We start from the raw sequence: 22,150 nt of genomic DNA on the forward strand, positions 1-22,150 counted from the left end.
TCTTGTAGATCAGGGAAGAAAGCAACTAAAGCAGGGATAAGTTCAAGATTTAGAATGTCCAAGTGGCGCTCTTGTTGTGTACGCACCCCAGTCTCCAAAACCAATCATCATGAGTAGGGTAAACCGGAGACAATTGAAACAGGGTACAATAGAAACAGCCGCCATATTGGTAGTATTTCGCGATTCAAATCGCACGCCCTTATAGCAAACGCAGCGCCATTAGGAGCTCCTTGTCGCTATCAGTCGGACATTAATTGTCGTTTGCATTACAGGTGTATATTCTCGTTAACGTGATTTCCCGCTTGTGAAGTAAACTTTTGCACTAAAAAACAAAAGGTGACACAACATATCGGAACGTAAGTATGGAGCCTCAACCATTTTCCTTAGATAAATTGACATTTCTTCTTTAAGGAGGACCGGTCAAATTACTACTGTTGTCCTAGTGTTAAAAGATATTTGAGTGTTTACTAAAAAATGTCTTGCGGGGACGATTCAAACAAATAGCACAGGGGATGATTGAAACATGTTTCAATTGACCCAGGGTAGTATTTTTAATGTCATTTATTATTGTGTGTGTTATACTTTGTAAGTGGTGCTATTAACTATTTGGTTTGTTTTAGGATGCCACAAGTACGAGTGAGAAAAACAGAAAGGGATTTAAAGCCTGTTTTGGTTTATAAAGAGGTTATTGAAAATAACACGTCTATAAGATCTGCTGCAGCTAAATTTGACCTGCACTACGTGTTACTGAGTAGATTTCTCAAAAAAAAGAAACAAGATTGATTGTCTTATGCAATGATAACACGATGGGTTATCATTGCATGAGACGAATAATTGACAAAGACCAGGAAAAAAGCATTATTGGATACATAATCAAAGCGGCACATATATTTTACGGGTTACCACCTGAAGAAATTCGGAAATTGGCCTTTCAATTGGTTGTGAAATATTTGTTAAACATGCCTGATACCTGGAAACAAAATGCTATGGCAGGAGGGGATTGGTTCTCTGGATTTATGAAACGCAACCCAGAATTTTCAATCCGCTGCGCTCAAGCCACAGGTCTTTCCGGAGCAACTAGTCACGAACGTAATTTTTTTTAATTATAACCTGGCTAAGGTAATGGATAAGTACAAATTAACGACGGTCCAAAAAACATACTAAAGTTGTTGCCGAAAAGGGAACAAGACAGGTCGGCACACTTACACCAGGAGAGAGGGGAACGTTGGTTACCATAGCTTTAGCCGTTAATGCTATCGGTATCAGTATACCGCCAATTTTTATTTTTCCTCGAATAAGATACAGAGATCGCTTCGTCCGTGACGGTCCAGTGGGATGTATTGGAGCGGGAAACGTGAGCGGGTGGATGTAAGAAAATACCTCAATCATTTTCAAAAGCATTCTAACGCTTCAACCGAAAACAAAGTATTGCTTTTGCTTGATAACCACCAGTCGCATATAAGTATACGATGCTTGGATTTCTGTAAAACAAATGGCATTGTCGTCTTGTCATTTCCCCCGCACTGCTCGTACAAGTTGCAACCTCTGGATCGTTCTATCTACGGTCCCTTCAAAAAGACTTTCAATTCTAGCTGCGACTCTTGGACGAGAAATAATCCAGGAAAAACGATGACAATTTACGACATACCCAGCATAGCTAAATTATCTCTATCATTGGCCCTCACGCAATCAAATATTATACCTGGATTTGCTAGCACAGGCATATATCCCTTTAATTGCGACATATTTACGAAACTAGATTTCACAGCTTCATATGTCACGGATAGACCAGCTCCTAATAACACGACACCAAATGCCAGTGAAGATGTCCAAGAAGTACCTAGTGAAGAGTCGGAGTCGAAAGTAAAAGTCGGTGTTCTTTTCTTCCCTTTTGCACACTTTCTTTCTGTATTTCTTGCTCCCTTTCGCACCTCTTACCTTCTTTCTAACTTACACTTATACATATATGTCAGAATTATATTTAATTTTATTTTATGTGTTAACCTGGTTCTAATATTTTATATTTGAACTATACCTCTATATTACTTGTAAAGTATTATAGAACGCAGGGCTACTTCACACAAGCTTGTATGCAAACGAGTCTTGTGGATCGGTTATATAATAGCGAGGTGGTCCTTATTTGTCATATTTTTTTTAATTATTATTGTGTTATAACTATAACTCTGTATCTTGAGGACAAATAAAAAAGTTTTGAATTAAATTGAAATAATTGAAGATCCTGTACATAGTAAAAAAGCTAATATCTTGCCAACATCACCACAAACGCACACATCGCCAGCGTCACCAAGCACTCACATTATTCATGCATCGCCTAGTTCTACGCAAACTCTGTCAACGTCATCAAGGGTTCCTATTTTAAAAATATCGCATTCGGCGCTAAAAGGCCAAATGCTCTATTTTCGTGCAATGACGTAAGACCAAGCACCTCGCAAGCTGTATTTTCACCAGAAACGAAGCTAGATATGAAGATACGAAAAAGTTGTATTTTTAGTTGCTTAAATACAAAAATAAATAAAAAGCTGCAAAACAATTATTGGCCTTGTTTTTTTCTCAACAATAAGCATGTGGTGCCCACTGACACGCCACTGGACCTAATAATTTCAATCTAGTTACAGCTAAATAAGCGTCTTATAACTTCAAATAACTGCACCAAATTTCAACCAAATCAGTTTAAGGATAGTTATAGTATTTTTAAAATACCGTTATTTTTTTGAACCTTCATCGCCCTGTATCTCAGAAACAAAGCAACTCCCGACATATGTTCATATGAACTTTTTTTCATAAAACGACCCAACGATTCACCCTATATAGTTTCGTACCGTAGGAAACACCCTGTATATACAATATACAATTATAGTTTTGAAAATTCAAAAACCGAAAAAAATAATGATATAAAAAGACAAAAATTTAAAATCCAAAGAAAATCGAAATTTCAAAAAGTCAATTATTTCATATATTTCGTATTTATTCCAGGTTATTCAGGTTAGGTTGAATTTTTTACAGACAGAACTTAAATAATAAAATGCAATAATATAAAAATTCAAAAAATTGCAAATTTTTAAAAAATCAAAAATTTCAAAGCCTAATTATTTTGTATTTATTCCAGGATATTGCGGTAATTTTGAGACAATTAAACTTTTTTGTACATCTTCCAGGTGAACTTCCAGATTCACTTAAAAATCCAATAAATTAAAAATTAAATAACAGATAAAAAACGATAAAAAAGACAAAATAATTCAAATGTTTTAAAAATTAGAAATTCAAAATTTTAAACCTTTTTCGTATTTATTGAAGTTAGATATACAGGGTCTCCGGAAAGTCAACGATAATACTGAAGGGGCTGATGGAGCAACTCATAAGCACCCAGAAAAACATAAAATGGCCTTAGTAAAAAATCGATGGTTTTCGAGATATTGGCACTTTAGTGGAAGTCACTAAAATCCTACTCTTGGATCAGATTTTCGATTGTCACGCCTCAAAAATAGATATTTTTTAGAATCTCTTTTTAGCTATGCAACACTGAATGCAACACCATTTTACTGATCAAAGAAAAACAACAACTAAACGACAAAAAATTTAATAAGAAATCTATTCTAAAATAAAGTATTACTTATTTTTATTTTATAAACTTTGAATTTGACAGCTCATACTGGACCGAAAAATTACCCAAATTACCCAATATGTTTTAAAAAAAGCTTCACTGTTATTGTGATAGAGTGAAAGATAAACCTAATCTACCGTATGAAAAAAATAAAACAAATTTATAATTATGTTATGTTCAAAAAATATTTTTATTAAACTTAAAAAAAAATGTAAAAATCAAATAATATGTTCAAACTGTCTACCACCAACGCGAATGCAGGCGTGGCATCTTTTAATAAATGACCTATTGATCCATCTTGCATTCCTGGCAGCGTTAAGATCTTGGGCTGCATCATTTATTCGCTGCCGTAATTCAGCAATATTATTTATTGGTCTTGCCAAAACCTTTTCTTTTATGCAACCCCAGTAAAAAAAATCGAGCGGGTTTAGGTCTGGAGACCTGGGAGGCCATAAAATTGGACCAAGTCGGCCGATCCATCTGTTGGGATATGTTTGGTTTAAATACCGACGAACTTCATGGGCATAATGTGCCGGACAACCATCATTTTGGAACCAGTCACTTGGCCAGTCGCCGAATAATGGCGACTGGCCAAAGGAACATTTTCTAAAAGAATTGGTAGATAGTTTCGACCAAAATCTAAATAAGCCTGCCAGTTCAAATTTTCTGGTAATTCGAATGGGCCAATTACACATCCGTTCAAGATACGCACAAGTTTACTTTAAATCGGTACTGTGACCTTTCTTCTCGAATAGAGTGGGGATTTTCCAACGCATAAGTGTGCAAATTGTGCATGTTCATAAAGCCATCCTTTTTGAATGTACTCTCATCCGACCACAGTATATTATTTAAAAAATTCGGATCCTCTTGATTTTTTTGCAACATTCTGCGGCAAAATTGTAGGCGTGGTTCGTAGTCTCGAGGCAGTAGGCTTTGCACTCGTTGAACATGATAAGGATGATATTGAAATCGCCTAGTGATGTCGTTTACTACCGATTTCGGTATCCCTGTTCTTCTTTCGATTGCTCGTGCCGAAGTAGTCGGATCATTTTCAATTTCTTCTAAAACTTGATCAACATAATCAATACGAGGTCTTCCCTCTCGAATAAGAGCATGGGGCATTCTGCCTTCGTAATATGAGCGGTGAACATTAATTAATACACGATAGTCAGGATATCGGGCCAAATTCGGATATCTTTCTTGATAAAGATTAGATGCTGCTAGAGCATTTCTTCTGCATTCACCATAAATGAGATGCATGTTTGCATATTCTTGGGCGGTATACGGCAAGGGCATAGTAAATGATTAACCAATAAAACAAACAGCTCAAAGAACACAGTCCACAGGAAAATGAACTCAAAAACAAATCCAAAGCAAAAGGTAACAGAAACGTTAGGATACAAGCAAAAAAGTAGTTAGTTTACGGAATACTGTAAACAAACTAAATTCCAAAAATGTTTGTTGTTTATTGCTATGGTGATAAGAATTACCTTCGCTCTTGATTTTTTTAATTTTTAAGTTAAATAAAAACATTTTAAACATAACTTAAAAATTTCTTTAATTTTTTTACAATGATATCATAAGGTGAATTAGGGTTATTTTTTACTATAACACAATAATAGTAAACTGTTAAAAAAACATTTAGGTAATTTTAAAAAGTAGATTAAATAAGCAAAGTTTTTAAGATATTAGCCAGGTTGCCGTACAATTTTTTTGGTCCAGTATGAGCGGTCAAATTCAAATTTAAAAAAATAAAAATAAGTAATACTTTATTTTAGAATAGATTTCTCATTAAAATTTTTGGCCGTTTAGTTTAATGTTTGTCTTTGATCAGTAAAATGGCTTTTTAGTGTTGCATAGCTAAAAAGAGATTCTAAAAAATATCTATTTTTAAGGCGTGACAATCGAAAATCTGAACCAAGAGTAGGATTTTGGTGACTTCCACTAAAGTGCCAATATCTCGAAAACCATCGATTTTTTACTAAGGTCATTTTATGTTTTTCTGGGTGCTTATGTTCCATCGCAGCCCCTTCAGTATTATCGTTGACTTTTCGGACACCCTGTATACGTCTAGACGAATACAATTAACTTCAGATATTTTTTATTTATTTGGCAACGTTTCGACTCATAATTAATCCTCACTAGTCCAATACTCTATAAAATATACAAATACTCTCCATAATCCTATTTAAAAACATAAGAAAAAATTATTTTAAATCATCAATATTGACCTACAATAATTCTTAATACTCAGCACTGTAAATACATTACAATTAAAACAAAACAATAACAATATTTTTAGATCGGTATCAACACATAATGTATGCATTAGTACATTATAAGAAGGCTTATAACGACGACCGTAGGTATCACCATCAACAACTTTACATATTCATTTTCATAATATGAATATTTAACTTTCCATACGTGGCAAAATATTAAGTTATTTTAGGTCAAAAAGTGCGTTATCGTGACACTATACCTCCTACAGTGCTTACTTACTTAATAATTTTTAATTTAAGGTAAGTTTCTCTATTATCTTTATTCAGAACCCCTATAGAAACGGTTACGTATAGCTCAAACTATGAAGACCCTACCGTTCTACTTCACCCCCAAAGAAATCTTGAACGAAAACCGAACCTCTCAAGAAAACATTGACATTATTAAGGATTGGCTGTTAACTCTGGAGGAGTCAGTAGTACCAGGTACAAGCCATTCCTTATTGATTACAAGTGTATTAATTAATCCAGTTTTAGAAATCCAAGATGAACTAATCATATTATTCCTTTTATCTTGCGACAATGACATTCCATTGACCAAAAACACCATCGTGATGTATTACAAATGTAAAGCGGAAAGTCCGGAGATCTTTGACGATAGGGAAATGGATAGGGCGGATATCCAAAAAGCCATGAACACCATGTAAGTAAATTCCCTTTAACTTATTCAATTTTTACCGGTTTGGTTTTTTTTTAGACAAATGTGTACTTTACCAGTGAGAACCGAAGAAAATTATGCCATACATTACTTCAGATTGAACGATACCACTTATTCAAATTTCGACTTGGTTCCCACAATGAAACTGTCTTATATGCTACTGGATATCACCCAGGAGAGAAAATTGCCCCATGGGTTAGTCGTTATCATTGATTTAAAAGGAGTAAGTTTAATACAAATTCGCTCTAGATGATTCTTATATAAAGCACCATTTAATTTAATTTTAGATCGGTTTAATGCACCTCTCTAGACTTAAACTGAACGCTCTGAAGAAGTATTTTCAGTTTCTGCAGGAAGGATTTCCCTTGCAGCTAAAGGTCATACACATCATAAATGCGGTTTATTTCTTTGATAAAATTATGAATATTATCAGGGTGTTTATGAAGAGCGAGTTAGTCAATTTGGTAAGTACCCTGTAAAAAGATTTAAAAAGGTTTTAAAGATTAAAGAAGGTTAATGATTATCAAGTTTTCTATGTTTACTGTGGATTTGGGAAGAATTAAATCTCTTTTGGTAAATAGCATAAGAACACCTGATAGGACCTGAAGTAACCTAAAATTAATTTTTTTTTAATAGTCCTTTGAGGAATCTGCTTTTTCAGTATCTCTTTCTTTCTTTCTGGTTACTCCGGACTTTTAAAGATTATTTTGATCATTTCTTGACAATTAATAAATCTGTTAATAGTCAAGACATAATTTTTTTTTTAGACTTTACGTCACTTTATGAGTGATTAAATAAATTATCATCCAACTCATAAAAATTGGTTTTATATTATTACTCAATAAGTTCATCAATGCACAAAAAAAGATTTAAAGGATTAATAAGGTTCTTTTACAGGTTAATTAAGTTAATTCATCCCTCAATTTTCTCTTTGTTAATGACTTCAACTGCCTCGAAGACATTATTGATTTACCTCTAACAGGCAGTTAAGTCATTAAGACAGCCCTTATCAGCCATAAATCGATTACTTAATAAATAGACAAATCTAGTTATAATTAATCGAAAAATTGTTAAATTTAAAGAATTTATTGAGTTTTTTTACCTGTTATTGAGTTAATATAGTCCTCAATTTCCTCTCTGATAATAACCTTAACTAACTTGACGAAATTATTGATCAAACCAGGCATTTGAGTCATTTATAGATTTATTAAAGTTTTTCTCCTTTTTGATTATATCAACTGCCTGGTAGCATAGATAAATCTTTATCAGCTTATATTATGCAAGCCATTAGAAAACAGAAGGCTCTCTATCCAAAGAGCAACTATAGGTGTGGATATCTGGTTTCTCAACAACTGTATTAAGGAACAAGTCACTCCAGCTTTTGCCAAAGTTTAAGGAACTTAAGTTAAAATTAAATCTGAAATCTGCAAACACTATGCTAAACTTGAATTCATAAATTGTAAACTAAAATTGATTTATATTGACCTGTGTAAAGGCTACAACAGTGAAAACTTAAAACATTTGCTTGATGATATACAAGACTGAAAATCATCACTGAAAAGAAAATAAAATACAATAAATTGAGACAAAAACTGGATAATCTTATCAGTCATAAGAATTTTCTTCAACATAGGAAAGAACAAAATTCTCACAAATTCTCTGCATTTGTTTTTCCAAGATAGGGTAAAGAATTTTTCTAACGTCAATTTTGATAGAGCCGAAATGGATCTTCTCAAACTACGCTTAAAATATTGTTTTAATAAAGAAATTTCCCAAAATGATTTACTTCAATTTTCAGTTGAGCTTGATACAGTTATTGAGCAAATTTCTAACAATATCAATTTAAAAACGTCTCTTCGCAAGGACCTATTTAGTATATTGCATAAATTTAAATCTAATTTAAAAAAATCAAAATCTTACTTAAACTCTCCAGACAAAGTCCTAAAATCAATTAAAAACAAAATAAAAAACTATAATTTGGTGATCTCAAAAGCAGATAAGGGAAATTGCTTAGTGGTCATGGAAAAAGCATTTTATATATCCAAAGTGGAAACTTTTTTAACTGAAAACAACTTTAAACCACTAAAGTCCAGTCCTTTTAACAACTTTGTCAGAAAGACCACGACTGTTATAAAACAATTTGACCGTTTTTTAGAAGAACATAATGCCCCATATTAGTCCAGGCAGTAGAGCTTTTTACCTTGCAAAAGGTGGGGTAGAAGTTATTTTGGAATATGTTAGTTACGGGTAGACTGTGACCAAAAATACAAAATTTCGACCTTGGGGGAAGACCGCGCGCGACGCCATCTTGGATTACATATGTATTTACACTTTTTTATACCTCTAATATACAAAGATTTACACGGACACAAACATAAAGTTCTTAAAAAAAATACTTCAAACAACCATTTTTTAGTTTTAAAAAATATGTTTTTAGCTATTTCAGTAATTTTGTTACCCTTGTTAAAAGAGGTGATATTTTTTCGCTATCGTTGATAGTAAAATGTCATATTTAATTACATATCTCTCACGAAATTGAAACAATACTCTGTTTGCAATGCAAACTGAAAGCTTATTTCCACACCACCATGAGGTAAAGCTAATCGGCGCGTTTTTTTACCGTGGTGTCCCCTGTAGGCCTACTCCATATATTTCACTTTTCATTTACGTTTCAGTTTCTCTTTTAGATGGTCACGGTTAATTTATGTCTTCATCCTGAATTTCGTCATCTAAGTCATTACCAGTTCTTTGGATAATTGGGTTCTCAATTGATAATAGTTTCTCATCCTCGTCCTCGCTGTCGATGAGAACCTCTGTGGCATTGTCGCATGTCTGACCATTACAGAATCTACACATAATAGAGCAATTCAGTACAGCTTTTTTGCAGCTACATGCTCCTCCGCACCCTTTTTTACAATGACATGAAATAATTTTTAATAATATTTCTGGAGCTGATTCCTCTGTCATAGTTACGGGAGAAAAACCATTTGCACCAGGTTTCCATCCCCAGTCGTCTGCCTTTTTTTGGATTCCATACCATTGTTGAACTTGATGGTATGTTCTAAATGAATGATACCGTGCGGCGTTCCTAGTTGGTGGGAGAGAGGCAAAATTAAATCTATTTTTTGTGGATGATCTTACAAAAAATTTGTATCGAAGTTCTTCTAGGGTCTCTTTTTCCATGTCACCGCCATACAAAGCGACAAGAAACTGTGCTCCTATTTCCTCAATACATGCTGGTGTGGCGTCATGTTGTTTAAAGACGTCAATGATGCCCGTGAGTTTGGGGTATTTTTGAATAATTGATAAAAATTTTAGTTTTCCTTGGTTAAAAAAGGACGATGTTGTGTAACAGCCACTAAGCGCATGAAGGAAGAGAATGTTCTCAGCTGCTTCTTTTTGTTGTAAGCCCTTTGCAGAGTACACTCTTTCAGGATTTTTACCTCTCCCAGGTTTGCAAAAGTAAATGTCTAGATGTGGCGACATCAACGCTGTTAGTAGAACTAAAAGATCCACGTCTTCTCCGATAATGAAAACTGCATCAAATGTTGATCCTAAGGAAATCGCTGTATTCACAATCATAACATCAGTATCTTCTTCAGACTGCTTAACTGTAATAGTAGTTTCTTTAAATTTTTTTGTCAACATCGAAATCAGGCGAAGTTTGTTGCTTTCATTGTCTAAAAATCGTTCTTGCGAAACTTGAACCAACATTGATTCGTCAAAAATAACATCGACAGTTGTTTGCCTCTTTGATCGGCGGCGGCGTAGTCGTTCTGCTGCCTTTGTACTTTTTTGGCGACCTTCCGGATATCCATCAAAAACAACGACTGCATTGGAACCATAGTGATTTTGCAAATGACATAATATATTTGCCTATTTGCCCTTATGGTATATAATTAATTTAACTTTGTACTTTGTAAAATTAAAAAACCCCGTTTATAAATGCGAAAAATCTCGAGTTCTAAGTATTTTTTTAAGAATGCCATCTTTGTGTCTTAACTCTTTATATATTAAACGTACAAAAAAACTGTTAATACATAAAATATAAGAAATTTTATTGTCGTTAACTTTGCTTAGAACATGTTTTGTTGAAAGGTGAACAATTACGGAGATAATGTTAAAAAACTGTTTCTTTGTACCTATAATCCAAGATGGCGGCGCGCGCGGTGGTACTGGTCTATATACCCTCTTATCAGCAACCTTACAACCCCACGTCTTTACGGCTTACCCAAGTTACATAAAATCGGCATTCCAATAAGACCAGTAGTTAGTTTTACCAACACTCCAGTTACCTTTTTATCCAATTTTATCCTTAAATTGTTAAAGAATTTAACAGCTTTCTGCCCTAAATTTGGCCTTAAAAATTCTACTGATCTTGTAAATAAACTAACAGACTAACAATTGCCTAATAATAATCTATTGGTTTCTTTTGATGTAACTAATCTTTTCACTACAGTGCCTAAATCTGAAAGTGTGAATATAATTAAAAATATCTTAAAGGACATAATAAATAGCAATAATCTTTCTTCCCTAATAACATTACTTAACCACTGCCTTTCTCAAGATTTTTTCCATTTTAATAATACGTTTTACCAACAGCCAGATGGCCTGGCTATGGGCAGTTGCTTATCTTCATTTTTGGCGGAGGTCTTTATGGATCACTTGGAATCAAATTTTATAATGACTGATAACAATGAAAAATTTTTCAATCGGTACAGATATGTTGACGATTGTCTCTGTTTCTTGAATTGTGACACAGTAGAAGCTCAGTTACTCTTAAACAAGCTAAACCAAATACATCCTAAGATCTCTTTCACACTAGAAATAGAAACAAATAATAATTTGAATTTTTTAGACTTAACAATACATAAACAATCAAATAGTTTAGAATTTTCAATATACCGGAAACCCACTCAAACAGACCACATAATTTTAAATGTTTCCAATCACCCTCACCAAAACAAAATGGCTGCCTTTAATTGTTACATTCACCGTCTTTTAAGCATTCCTATAGCTCCTTCTAATTTTCAAAACGAAATAGATGTTCTTAAACAGCTTATAATAATAACTAATTAATATTTTAATCAGAAAAATAAAATTAGCTAAATTTAAAAAACAGATCTTAACCGATGTTAAAAAAGATATAGTAAATTCATATCTCTACCATTCATTAATTCTCATCTAAATAAGAAAATCAACAATAGCTTCATTAAACACCAATCAGAATTACAAATTTCTTATAAAACTAAAAACAACTTGGGTTCGATCTTGATCAATACCAAGGATAAACTTGACACATTATCAAAGAGTGCGATTTACAGATTGCAGTGTGATTCTTGTGATTGTTCATTGTTCATTCTTGTGATTTTTCATGTTCCTACAATGTCCAAATGTTGAATATGAAAATGCCTTCTTTTCAGGAGGGCTAAAAAACATATTTAATTGTCATTTAAAAATTATCGCATATGCCAAATTGTTTTTTTTTATATTACTGCTATGCAGTTTTCATTCTTTTTGTGATAGTGCTAACACTTATAGTTTTTTTTCTTATTATAGGCTAAAAATCTATATTCGTCACTTTGCATCTTATCAAAAATGTGTACCAATTTACGGCTTTGTCAAAAATTTTACTTCAAAGAATCGAATGTGACATATTCGATTGTTTGTGTTATAAAAATTAAATTTTTTTGTTTTTAATAAAAGTCAAGTAATGAAATAAAAATTGACATACAAATTTTGTATTATAAGCACTAAACACATTAGAAAACAAAACCAAGAACAAAATAAAAATATGGTTAAGTGGAATTAAATGATAGAAGAATCATCATTCTCACGGAAATTTAAACATGACATTAAATTACAATTAGAAATATTTTTTAAATCTCTTCGGGCTCATCTTCATCTTCATTAGCATCTGGCTCTGGTAGACAGTCCCTTACTTCGCTTGATGTTGGTAGGGAGTAGTAGTATTGGTGGTACGATTTTGAGATCAAATTTTGTGAGCACATTGACAAAAGATCTCTTTTTTTTTTACATCGGTTATAGGAAGTCTATTATTATAAGGAGTAGAAGGAGTTGTTTGATAATATCCTCTTTTTTTTTGTAGCCACTAATTTCAAGTCCTCGTTATAGTTTCGTTTCATTAAAATGTGTTTGTTTTCATTCTTTTTATATTGAAACCATACACCATTAATGAAAGTAAAATGATCGTCAATAACTGGTTCCATTTCATTTACTTTATTTTTTTGCTTTTTCTTAGATTTTTTTTGTTTTTCCATTTCAAATTTAATATGCTTTTTATTAAACTCCAAAAAATCATCGTGGAGTAGCTGAGTAACTTCAAATGGAGTTGGGTTTTTGCGCGCTAGCCTTATGATTTGAGCCCATCCTTCCAGGGTGTAAACAGGACAATTTTTTTATTTAATTTCGATCTTTGAATGTACAGAGTCACACTCCATGTGACTGTGTCCTGGCTCAAAGTATACATGATCTATTGTTTTTTAATTTGGGTGAGTGTTAACAAGATATTGACACATAGCTGAAAAACTGAAGTTTTTCTGCGGTCCACCGCAGCTGTCCGACATCATTTTAACATGCTCAATATGTGGAAACGACATTTCATCCCACCAGAAACAATGTACACTTGAGTCTCCTAAGTTATATATTATTAATAGCAAGTTTTCTTACGTAAAAAAAGGTCCTGCGGCTCCTTTAGGAGTTGATAAAACTGACTGCAAATCAAAGTTAAATGCCAATATATTTTTATTGACTTGAGCCAACTCTTTGTCTTTATTTCGTTTTGCTCTGGCTGCTTCTTTTCTTTCCTGGTGCTTGATATACGATTCAGCCTTTTTATTTTTGACTGCCTCTGAGCATTCTTTAAATGCAATGCAGAATTTGCACAAATCTTTTTTGGGCTTATGAAATTTCAATTTATAAGATTTAAATATTTTCCTGTAGGTTTCATAACAATTTACTTTTGTGCCTTGAACTTCTGTATGAACATTCTGTCTTCTACATCTCATACATGGATTTTAAGTTCAGATTTGAATTCAAATAGTTATAGTCAGACTTTTTTCGGCAATAGCGAGATTCTAACGCGGGAAATGAAAATATGTGATTTTTTATTCTATCTTCATCGTTTGCACTGAGTTGGTCGTTATCTGACGCTTTAGATCTTTTTCCGCCTCTCCTTTCAGGCTCTAATACTCCCATTGGTAATAGCTTTTTAAAGGCCCCTTTAATTAAGCCTTTACTGATGCCAAGCGTATCGAAAAAAAATTGTCTGCAAGCCGCATGTTTTTCATTATTGCTCGTCAATGAATATTTTTTTGTCACACTCTTTCTTGAAATCCCATCGACAACGCGTCTTTTAGGTTGTTCTACTACAATATGTCTAATAAAGAACTCCCGCTGCAGATGAAGTAAAGACAATGAATAAAAATTATCAAATATAATTTGTCTTTCACTTTCGGGAATATTTGTGAGACATTTATGTTTGTTTAAACACGCAGAAGGTTTTAAATGTTTAGCAGGAATATTTTTGCCACTTTTGGTAACGTATGCTTCACCTTTTAGACGAACCTTTCTATTTTCATTTCGCTTCCAGGTGTTAGGATTGGATCTACAGCATTTTTTAGGTGGTTCCAATAAACAATCATGAGTACTAGTAGATGCGGTATTTACATCTTCCACGTTAGTACTGCTTGTCAAGTTTTTATTTGTTTGTAGGTGTTGATTTTCAATATCCTCTTCATCACTAGACCTGATTACTCTGTCCCTTTTATTATCTTTCTTCCGTTTAGGGAATTCATAATTTTTAACTAAAATTAAAATTATTAGACAAAAAAATATATTACAAAGAAAAAAATACCTTTTCTTTCAGATTCATCATCAGACTCCTGGCAATTTAATTGCTCAGGCAAAAAAGTAGGGTTATAGTCTGAATCATCTAAATCAGAATTCTTTCCGGGACTTAGGTATAAACCATCTAAAAAAAGTAATAAAGATGTTTTCAAAAATATATTAATCAATTATTTGTTTTATATTTAATATTACCTTCCTTAAGAAGATTTTTACTAGAGCGAGTATTAGTTAATTGATCGCAATCATTATCTTGCACTTCATTTATGTTATCAGTAACTAAAAAAAAATGAAAATGGTATGTTATAGAAATAGGATGGATGGATCTAAAAAAATTAAAAAAGCAGATAATAAAAATACCTTTTTTATTAATATCAACAGGTTTGCTCATAATGATCTGCTCTGAAAAAGGTATAGGATCCAAAAAATCATCAACTACAGAGGTTACACTCTTAAAAAAGGTGAATAAAAATTCAACAATTGTATAGTTTTTACATACAATTTGATTCTGGAAATGGTATAGAATCAATTTGTGTAGAATTTCTCTATGCTATTGTGTTTAAATAACTGTGGTTCTATAATCAACAAGTTGTGTATCAATTTGTTTTATTTTATTGTATATATAGTACACTATTTGTGTACTTAAATTCGACAATATTTTATATTTATTTAATGTAATTGTTCAGTAAATAAGCAAAGTCTTAGTGTTTTTTTAATATGGTATATACAGGAAAAAAAACACAATTTGTGCATTTTAAATACATGTTAGTGTAGGTTGTTTTTATAATATATTTTATTTTCTTTCATTTCAACTATAAAATTTTATTACAAATTGTGTATAATAATACTATATATTGTTTTATAAATTTAAATATAGTGTAGGTTACTCATTTTAGGGTTGTATATCAAATTAACATAAAAACTGGAAGTTTTTATTTCAATGATTTGTATTTATATTCATAAAAATTTAAAAATAATCAATATATTTGTGTAAAAAAAATAAACATATTGTTTAAAAATTTAAAATACATTTTACAGAATTTCGACATAAATCTGTGTAATAATAAATTCTAGGGCGCCTGGGAAAAACAGGGTAGGTCATAATTTGATTAAAATAAAACAAGTCTTGTAAAAAATGGGAAATAAGTGAGGCCCAACGTTTGGTAAAAGAAATCATATTAGAAAAATACAGATTGAATATGTATTTTCCTAATTTGACTTATTTTCTTTTTATCAAACGTTGGGCTCCACTTTTTCCCATCATGTTACTTAATTTACTTTTTAATTTTAAACAAATTATGGCTTTTTTTCCTTATTGACTGTTTTTCCCAAGCACTCTAACATTTATGTTTTATAAAAATTTTAGTTGTATAGGTAGGGTAAAAAAATTCAATTGTTTTAAAAAAACATTTTTTTATTTAAATACCTTTTAAAAAAGTACACAACAAAACAAAAAAACTTTAGTAGTAGTATTACAAATACACATTAGGAACGCAAATAGGAACTTAAAATGGAAATTCTTAGTTGTAAAAACAGGATTTTAACCTAAAGGCTAATAAACACATACATTTATGTACAGGGTCATTTTTTGTATTTGCGTGCCCATAAACAGGGGTAATGTAAGTGATAGAGAAAAACTTTTTATACAAAAGTTGCATACTTTTTTCCGTATTATCTTATAGATTTATAAAAAAAAAACAAAAGCGCATTGCAAAGTTAATAAAACAATAGCAAGTTGATTTTATTAAATAAAACGCCCTATATATTTTCTGCTAGATCTAAAGACCTTTTTTCCCTGATTTCAAAAATATATAGGTTGTTTATATTTGGAAGGGCTGTTTTTAAATTAGTCAAGTTTAAAATTGTTATAAATTAAAATCGTGTTCGCCAAGTTGATCATGGAGTGCCGAGACGTTCTGCATACGTCAACGTGACATATGTGTCGTTTTAATTTAGACCAACCCAACTCATAAGAAAATGGGTTATTAAGAAAAAAAAACTTTAAGAGTAGTTTTTTGTTTTTAGAGAACTTTAAAAGAAACTTTAATTAAATCAAATTAAATTAGTTAAAGTGAAGTCAATTAAAATTAAGTTAAATTATTTAAATTAGTCGTGATTTTCCAAAGTAAGAACTTTAATTTGAATTAAATCGATATAATAACAATTAATATGTCACGTTGAATTATGCAGAACGTCTCGGCACTCCATGATCACGATTTTAATTTATACAAATTTTAAACTTAAATAACTTAAAAACGGCTCATATTATCTCCAAATATTATCAACCTATAAATTTTTAAAATCAGGGAAAAAAAAGTCGTTTGATTTGGCAGAAAATATAGCGGTTCATTAAAAAAAAACAACTTGCTATTGTTTTATCAACTTTGCTATGCGCTTTTGTTTTTTTTACAACTCTAAAAGATAATACGGAAAAAAGTATGCAACTTTTGTATTAAAAGTTTTTCTCTGTCACTAATATTAACCCCTGTATATGGGCTCGCAAATATAAAAAATGACTCTGTACAGATATATGTATGTAGTTACTTAACATCTACAGTATATCAGGCGGGTAACTGTTAACAAAACAACAATCATTTACTGCTATCAATTTTTTTTTAACACATGGTGTTAAAAAATGCCATTTTCAACACCTTATATTAAAAAATAGTTAACAAGTATGACATTATGATACATGAACATTTTTAAAATTTTATGTAGAATTTAAAAATGTGTTGACTATAGGGTGGTTCATCTACAATAACTAAGGTCTTGGCATGTTTACATATACCGGATTTTCATATCCCATGGAAATCAAAATGATTGTTATTTCGTTTTAAATCGCCCTTTTCATCAATTTGTTTCAAAATCACTGAATAAAAATAAATGACACAACAAAACGAAAAAACTTAAAAGAAAATAGAAATGCCTAATAGGCACTTAATTAGGAACTTAACGAAAATTCTTATGTAGGTACATACCTACATATTAACAACATATAGTTTTAAGCTAAGGGTTTTTTTTACAGGTACATAACTACAGGTACATAACAGGTACTTATCTGTTCTATAAGTAAAGTTATCAGTTATCACTGAAAAACTAAATAGGTACCAGCTATCTGACTAAACATCAAAATATCCAGTAAATTCCAAAGTATACAGTAAGTAAATACAAAAAAAAATATGGTACTTACCTAATTACCTACCTACAAACTGCTCCTGGAGTTGGTCCAATAAACCCCACTCCTTAAGTTTAACTTCAACGAATAATTATATCCATTTTTTTCCTATACAATTTTAACACTTAACGAAACGAAAAAACCTTAAAACAAATTAATGCCATGCCGGCCGGTTGATTAAACGACTGAAGAATGAACAGTTGAACACCTGTGGCACTGGGAATTATAGCAATGCTGCCAAATCAAATTTATCTTAAAGATTACACCGCCAATTAAAAAAGTTACGTTTCCTTTTTCCTTGCGCGTGTTATTATCACGATATTATTTAAATAAATAAAATTAGAACTTATGCTGATTGGGCTTATTTTTAAATATCCTATTAAATCATTTTCAATTAACAACTTTAAATCGACTGCAAATTTTGATGCATACCTTTACAACTGTTTAATATTGAATGCGGCAAAGGCAAGGGCGTCGGGCGCGTCCTCCTTTATACACAATTGTGTATTATAACTACCCAATACATGTTTTAAAATTCTATAATTGTGAAGGGCTATTAGCAAGAATCTTTTTTATTCTACACAATTGTAAATAAAATCAACACAAGCCAGAATAAAAAATTAATTAAAAATTGTAATAAAAATATACTTGGTTATTAGATTTTTTACCAAACTGCATTGGATTAAAAAAAAAAGTGGAATATTTATATACATTATCTTAATAATTAATATCTACTTATGGTGTATTAATTTAATATGCAATAATTGTATGAAATATACACATTAAAACATATACAAAATGCCTGAGAATTTTTATACAGGACTGTGAGATATTATCTAACAATTGTGTATTAAAATTTTAAACATTTTTTTTTACACAACAAAATGTGAAAAAATCCATCGGGATTTTTCTGTGTGTAGGCATAAATATTCTAAAAAAGTTATTTATATTTTTTCAAAATTACTCGTATTAATAAAATGATTAATTGTGAATTACCTTCTTCGGGGTGACTTATGTCAAAGTTTACTGAATAAAATACTTTTTGAAAAGTATTTTATTCAGTAAACTTTGCTTATGTTATCATAGAAAAAAAAATCCCTAGTATGATCAACATCATTATTCTCACAAGACTGGTCGTAACCGTCTCTATGTAATTTGATTCATTAATAACTAAAAACAACAATATTAAATTTAAAAAATGCACAAAAATGTACATACCTTTATTTATGTCGCCGACCGGTGCGTTTTCTTTCTCCTCACAAGAAGTAAATGAAGGACCACTAACACTACTAAGCCTACACGATGTCTTTTTTTCACAGGAATCTTTCAATCCTTGTAAAAATAACACACGTTTTGACATTTTTTCTGCAATAAAGGCGGCAAACAATACGTGCTAAAGAAAATCTAAGTATAGCCACTCGTGGTTCCCTGGACCAGTGCCAACTAAACTAGCTGCGGATTCAGCGCCAACTCAGAAAATATAAACAATTTCAAAATAAGAAATGTGGCACATTCGATAAATTAATGAAGCCACGTTCGTATACTCTGCTAATACTTACGAACTCCAACTATCGAATATGAAATATTGTATAAAATGACATCCATTAATTTCAAAGAATTTGCATCTTCTCCAAAGCGTAACTATCGAATGTGCCACATTCGATATTATGCTTTGTATTAATTGCAAACCCTACATGATTTTTCCCAAATTCAACTATCGAATATGGCACATTCAATACTATGATATTCAAGATTTTGAAGATTTTTTGATATTTGCAATGTCTAACTAACAAATGTGTCATATTCGATAGTGTGTAGATTTACAAATATAACAAGTTTTATGTAATCTCGGTACAAAAAAACGAATGTGAATATTCGATACTTTGATTCTGTAAAATATAGAAATACATATATATTCGTTACTTCTAAAACGCGTTCTAAAGGAGCTACGGATTCAATAATTTGCCACCAGACGTATTAAGTCTAGTATAACAGCAATGTATCGAATTTGAAAAATCCTTTTTTTCACATTCGATAGTTGGACATTGTATAGGGACAAATGTGGGACGAACTTGTAGACCCTTAAAAACAGGCATAGCCGAGCACTTAAGTAGACCCTCTTCTGCATTTGGTGAACATATAAAATCTAATAACCAGAATTTCAGTCCAAAGTCTAATTCTAAAATCCTCCAACAGGTTACCTCTAAAAACTATAACCGACTAGATTTTCTTGAGGACATTTATTATATCACCAACGAGCTCAAATTAAAAAATCCGTCTTGTTTAAATATACAAGTGAACCTTAACAGACCTTACGTTCCATTACATAGGAGACTCCACAAATAATAAAAAAATTTATAAGCATTGGCAATTTTCTAATTTAAAAGTTCGCTTTTAAATCCTTAAAGGATAATAATTTCCTTATCCGAACAAAAATTCATTGTTGTAGTCTAATTTGTGCCACCAATTTATAACCAACTCGCACTACCGCACATCATTTACAATAATGACATCTAGACCGATCTCTCGCTTCTACCACTCTGATAGGTTCGCATAATATAAATATTAATTTTAAAGTAAAGTTAACTGTAGGCTAACGTAATTTAACATAGTATCTCCCGCCATCTAAGAAACCACAATAAAATGTAAACAAAACACAAAGGAGCCCAACGTTCTCCCCTTTTTAAATACTGTTCGTCCTGTTTGGTGTTCTCTATAGTGTCTAAATTTTATGTATAATTTTAATAATATTAAATTATTAAGTGAGTACATTCGATTCGTTCACCTTTAACTATAATGTTTTTTACGCATATAACACCAAACTCATTTCAGTTAGCACTAATGATGGCTCATACGCCGAAGGCGCTCTGCTAAGCTTTTAAAATAAAATTGCGCTGAATACATCTGGTTTGATTAGTTTGTATTAGAAAAATTCTTTTTTAATAGTTACATAAGCTTAAGCTCGTCTGGTTTTTTGATAAACTCTTAATACTCACAGTGATCCAGATTATTGTTTTAGTATGTCCCCAACGGTAGTGAAGATAAAATCAGATTTTCTCTGTGTTGGAACTGTTTCAAAGAGACTCGAACTTTCTCCAAACTAGAATCGCATTTGTTAGCCCCTCGACAAACCTCTTGATAGCTAAAAAATTACCCATTTTTCACTACTTAATGTGAGCTAAAGTAATTTGATTTGTTTGTCTTAACAAGGTCTAGAGTGGATTAGGATTTCAGTTTCATGACAAACCTTTTGACAGTTAAATAATTGCCAAATTTTCTTTTCTCGAGAAATTTCAGAAAAAGCAGCAAATCATCAGATTAAAGAGTAATATTCGATCTCTTCGACTTTCGATTTCAGACCTATAATTAAGAAATTGCCTGTATTTATTAAAGAATTCTTCAGATTAATTAGTTTATTTTAAGTTGGTCCAAAAGGACTTGAAAACATCCAGCGTGGATTAGAATTAAGGTTTCTATAAACTCCTTGCAGAACGTCAGTCAAGATTTCTAATAATAGTTCAACCTTTCTTGCACAGGTTCTATTAGTACTGACGAAACCGGTAAGCAAAAACAGAACCCAAAAGACTATCACCCTTTGACTTAATTTCTTCTTTCGTTGCGGATTTTCCAATTAGTTTCCTTAAATAAATAAATTCTCCTTCAACTTCTGAATAGTCAAAAAATCTCTTTTTAGGAGTCGATTCTTCATAAGAAAACCTTTTTGTAGTCAAACAGTTTTTAAATTTCTTCTCCTTATACGATGAGAAATTCGATTTTTTTAGTCCTTCAATCAAAATGTTGATAATCAAAAAAAAATCAAATTTTTGTTTGTCATAAAATTCTCTTAAAAACGAATAAAAAGATGTCTGTCTTTCAATCTCTCTTCCACTTCACAAATAAAGCCAATAGGTCTCACACTCTTCAAAACTACTCTTTCTTTTTGATTTAAAGCTGTTTTTTTTTAAGAATTTTACGGTAGCGTACTTTTATTTAATGGATCTTAATTAGGGCAAGACATCATATTTAAATATTCGATAGTTCAAAAATGTGTCTTTCAACATCTAGGTATCCTCTTCCTGATTAAGACAATAAACAAAAACACGCATCAAAAGACTATCATCCTTTAACTTTTCTGATTTAATGCATATTTTCTAATTAGTTTTCCTATATAAATTAATTTTTGTTTAGCCTCTCAGTAGTGAAAAAATCTCTTTTTAAGTCTCGGTTCTTAGTTCTTTATAGTATCTTCAGAGAGTGTCTTTTAACTTTTTTTATCTTCTAGTTTTTTCTAATTTTTCGAGTACTGACAAAGTTTACTGAATAAAATACAAGTTGCTTCACTCGGCGAAAAACCTTTTATATTTCGATCTCAAAGGCAGGCCGCCGAGCTCCTCGCCGACGGGAAACTAGCAAAAAATGTAAAAAGGGGAATTCTGGTAAAAAATAGCTACAGGTCAACCAAATAGTCGTGGCCTCTGAGAATCGGGTGCGCGATAGCAAGACCCCCAGTCCAGCTGGAGAGCTTATTTTTACTTGTGCGTTCGGAGTGT

The 22,150-nt window shown here is 31.6% G+C and overlaps 1 protein-coding gene across 3 annotated transcripts in view; it reads left to right on the top strand.

Moving 5' to 3' along the window:
* The window catches only part of LOC126733603 (alpha-tocopherol transfer protein-like), a 71,549-nt gene that overhangs the window by 26,550 nt on the left and 22,849 nt on the right, over positions 1-22,150 (top strand). For 2 of the 3 annotated variants that reach the window (XR_007659785.1, XM_050436971.1), the window contains exons 2-5: positions 6,172-6,327; positions 6,379-6,544; positions 6,599-6,782; positions 6,847-7,023. Coding sequence is in view for 2 of the 3 variants with exons in the window: in XM_050436971.1 (XP_050292928.1) it covers positions 6,207-6,327; positions 6,379-6,544; positions 6,599-6,782; positions 6,847-7,023 (648 nt within the window). In the remaining variant the exon portion in view is untranslated. Of the gene's footprint in view, positions 1-6,074; positions 6,145-6,171; positions 6,328-6,378; positions 6,545-6,598; positions 6,783-6,846; positions 7,024-22,150 lie in introns of all 3 variants that reach the window. The other variant, XM_050436972.1, reaches the window with a different exon arrangement.

This window comes from Anthonomus grandis, chromosome 2 (assembly GCF_022605725.1).
Source record: "Anthonomus grandis grandis chromosome 2, icAntGran1.3, whole genome shotgun sequence".
In the NCBI taxonomy this organism is placed as follows: Eukaryota; Metazoa; Arthropoda; class Insecta; order Coleoptera; family Curculionidae; genus Anthonomus; species Anthonomus grandis.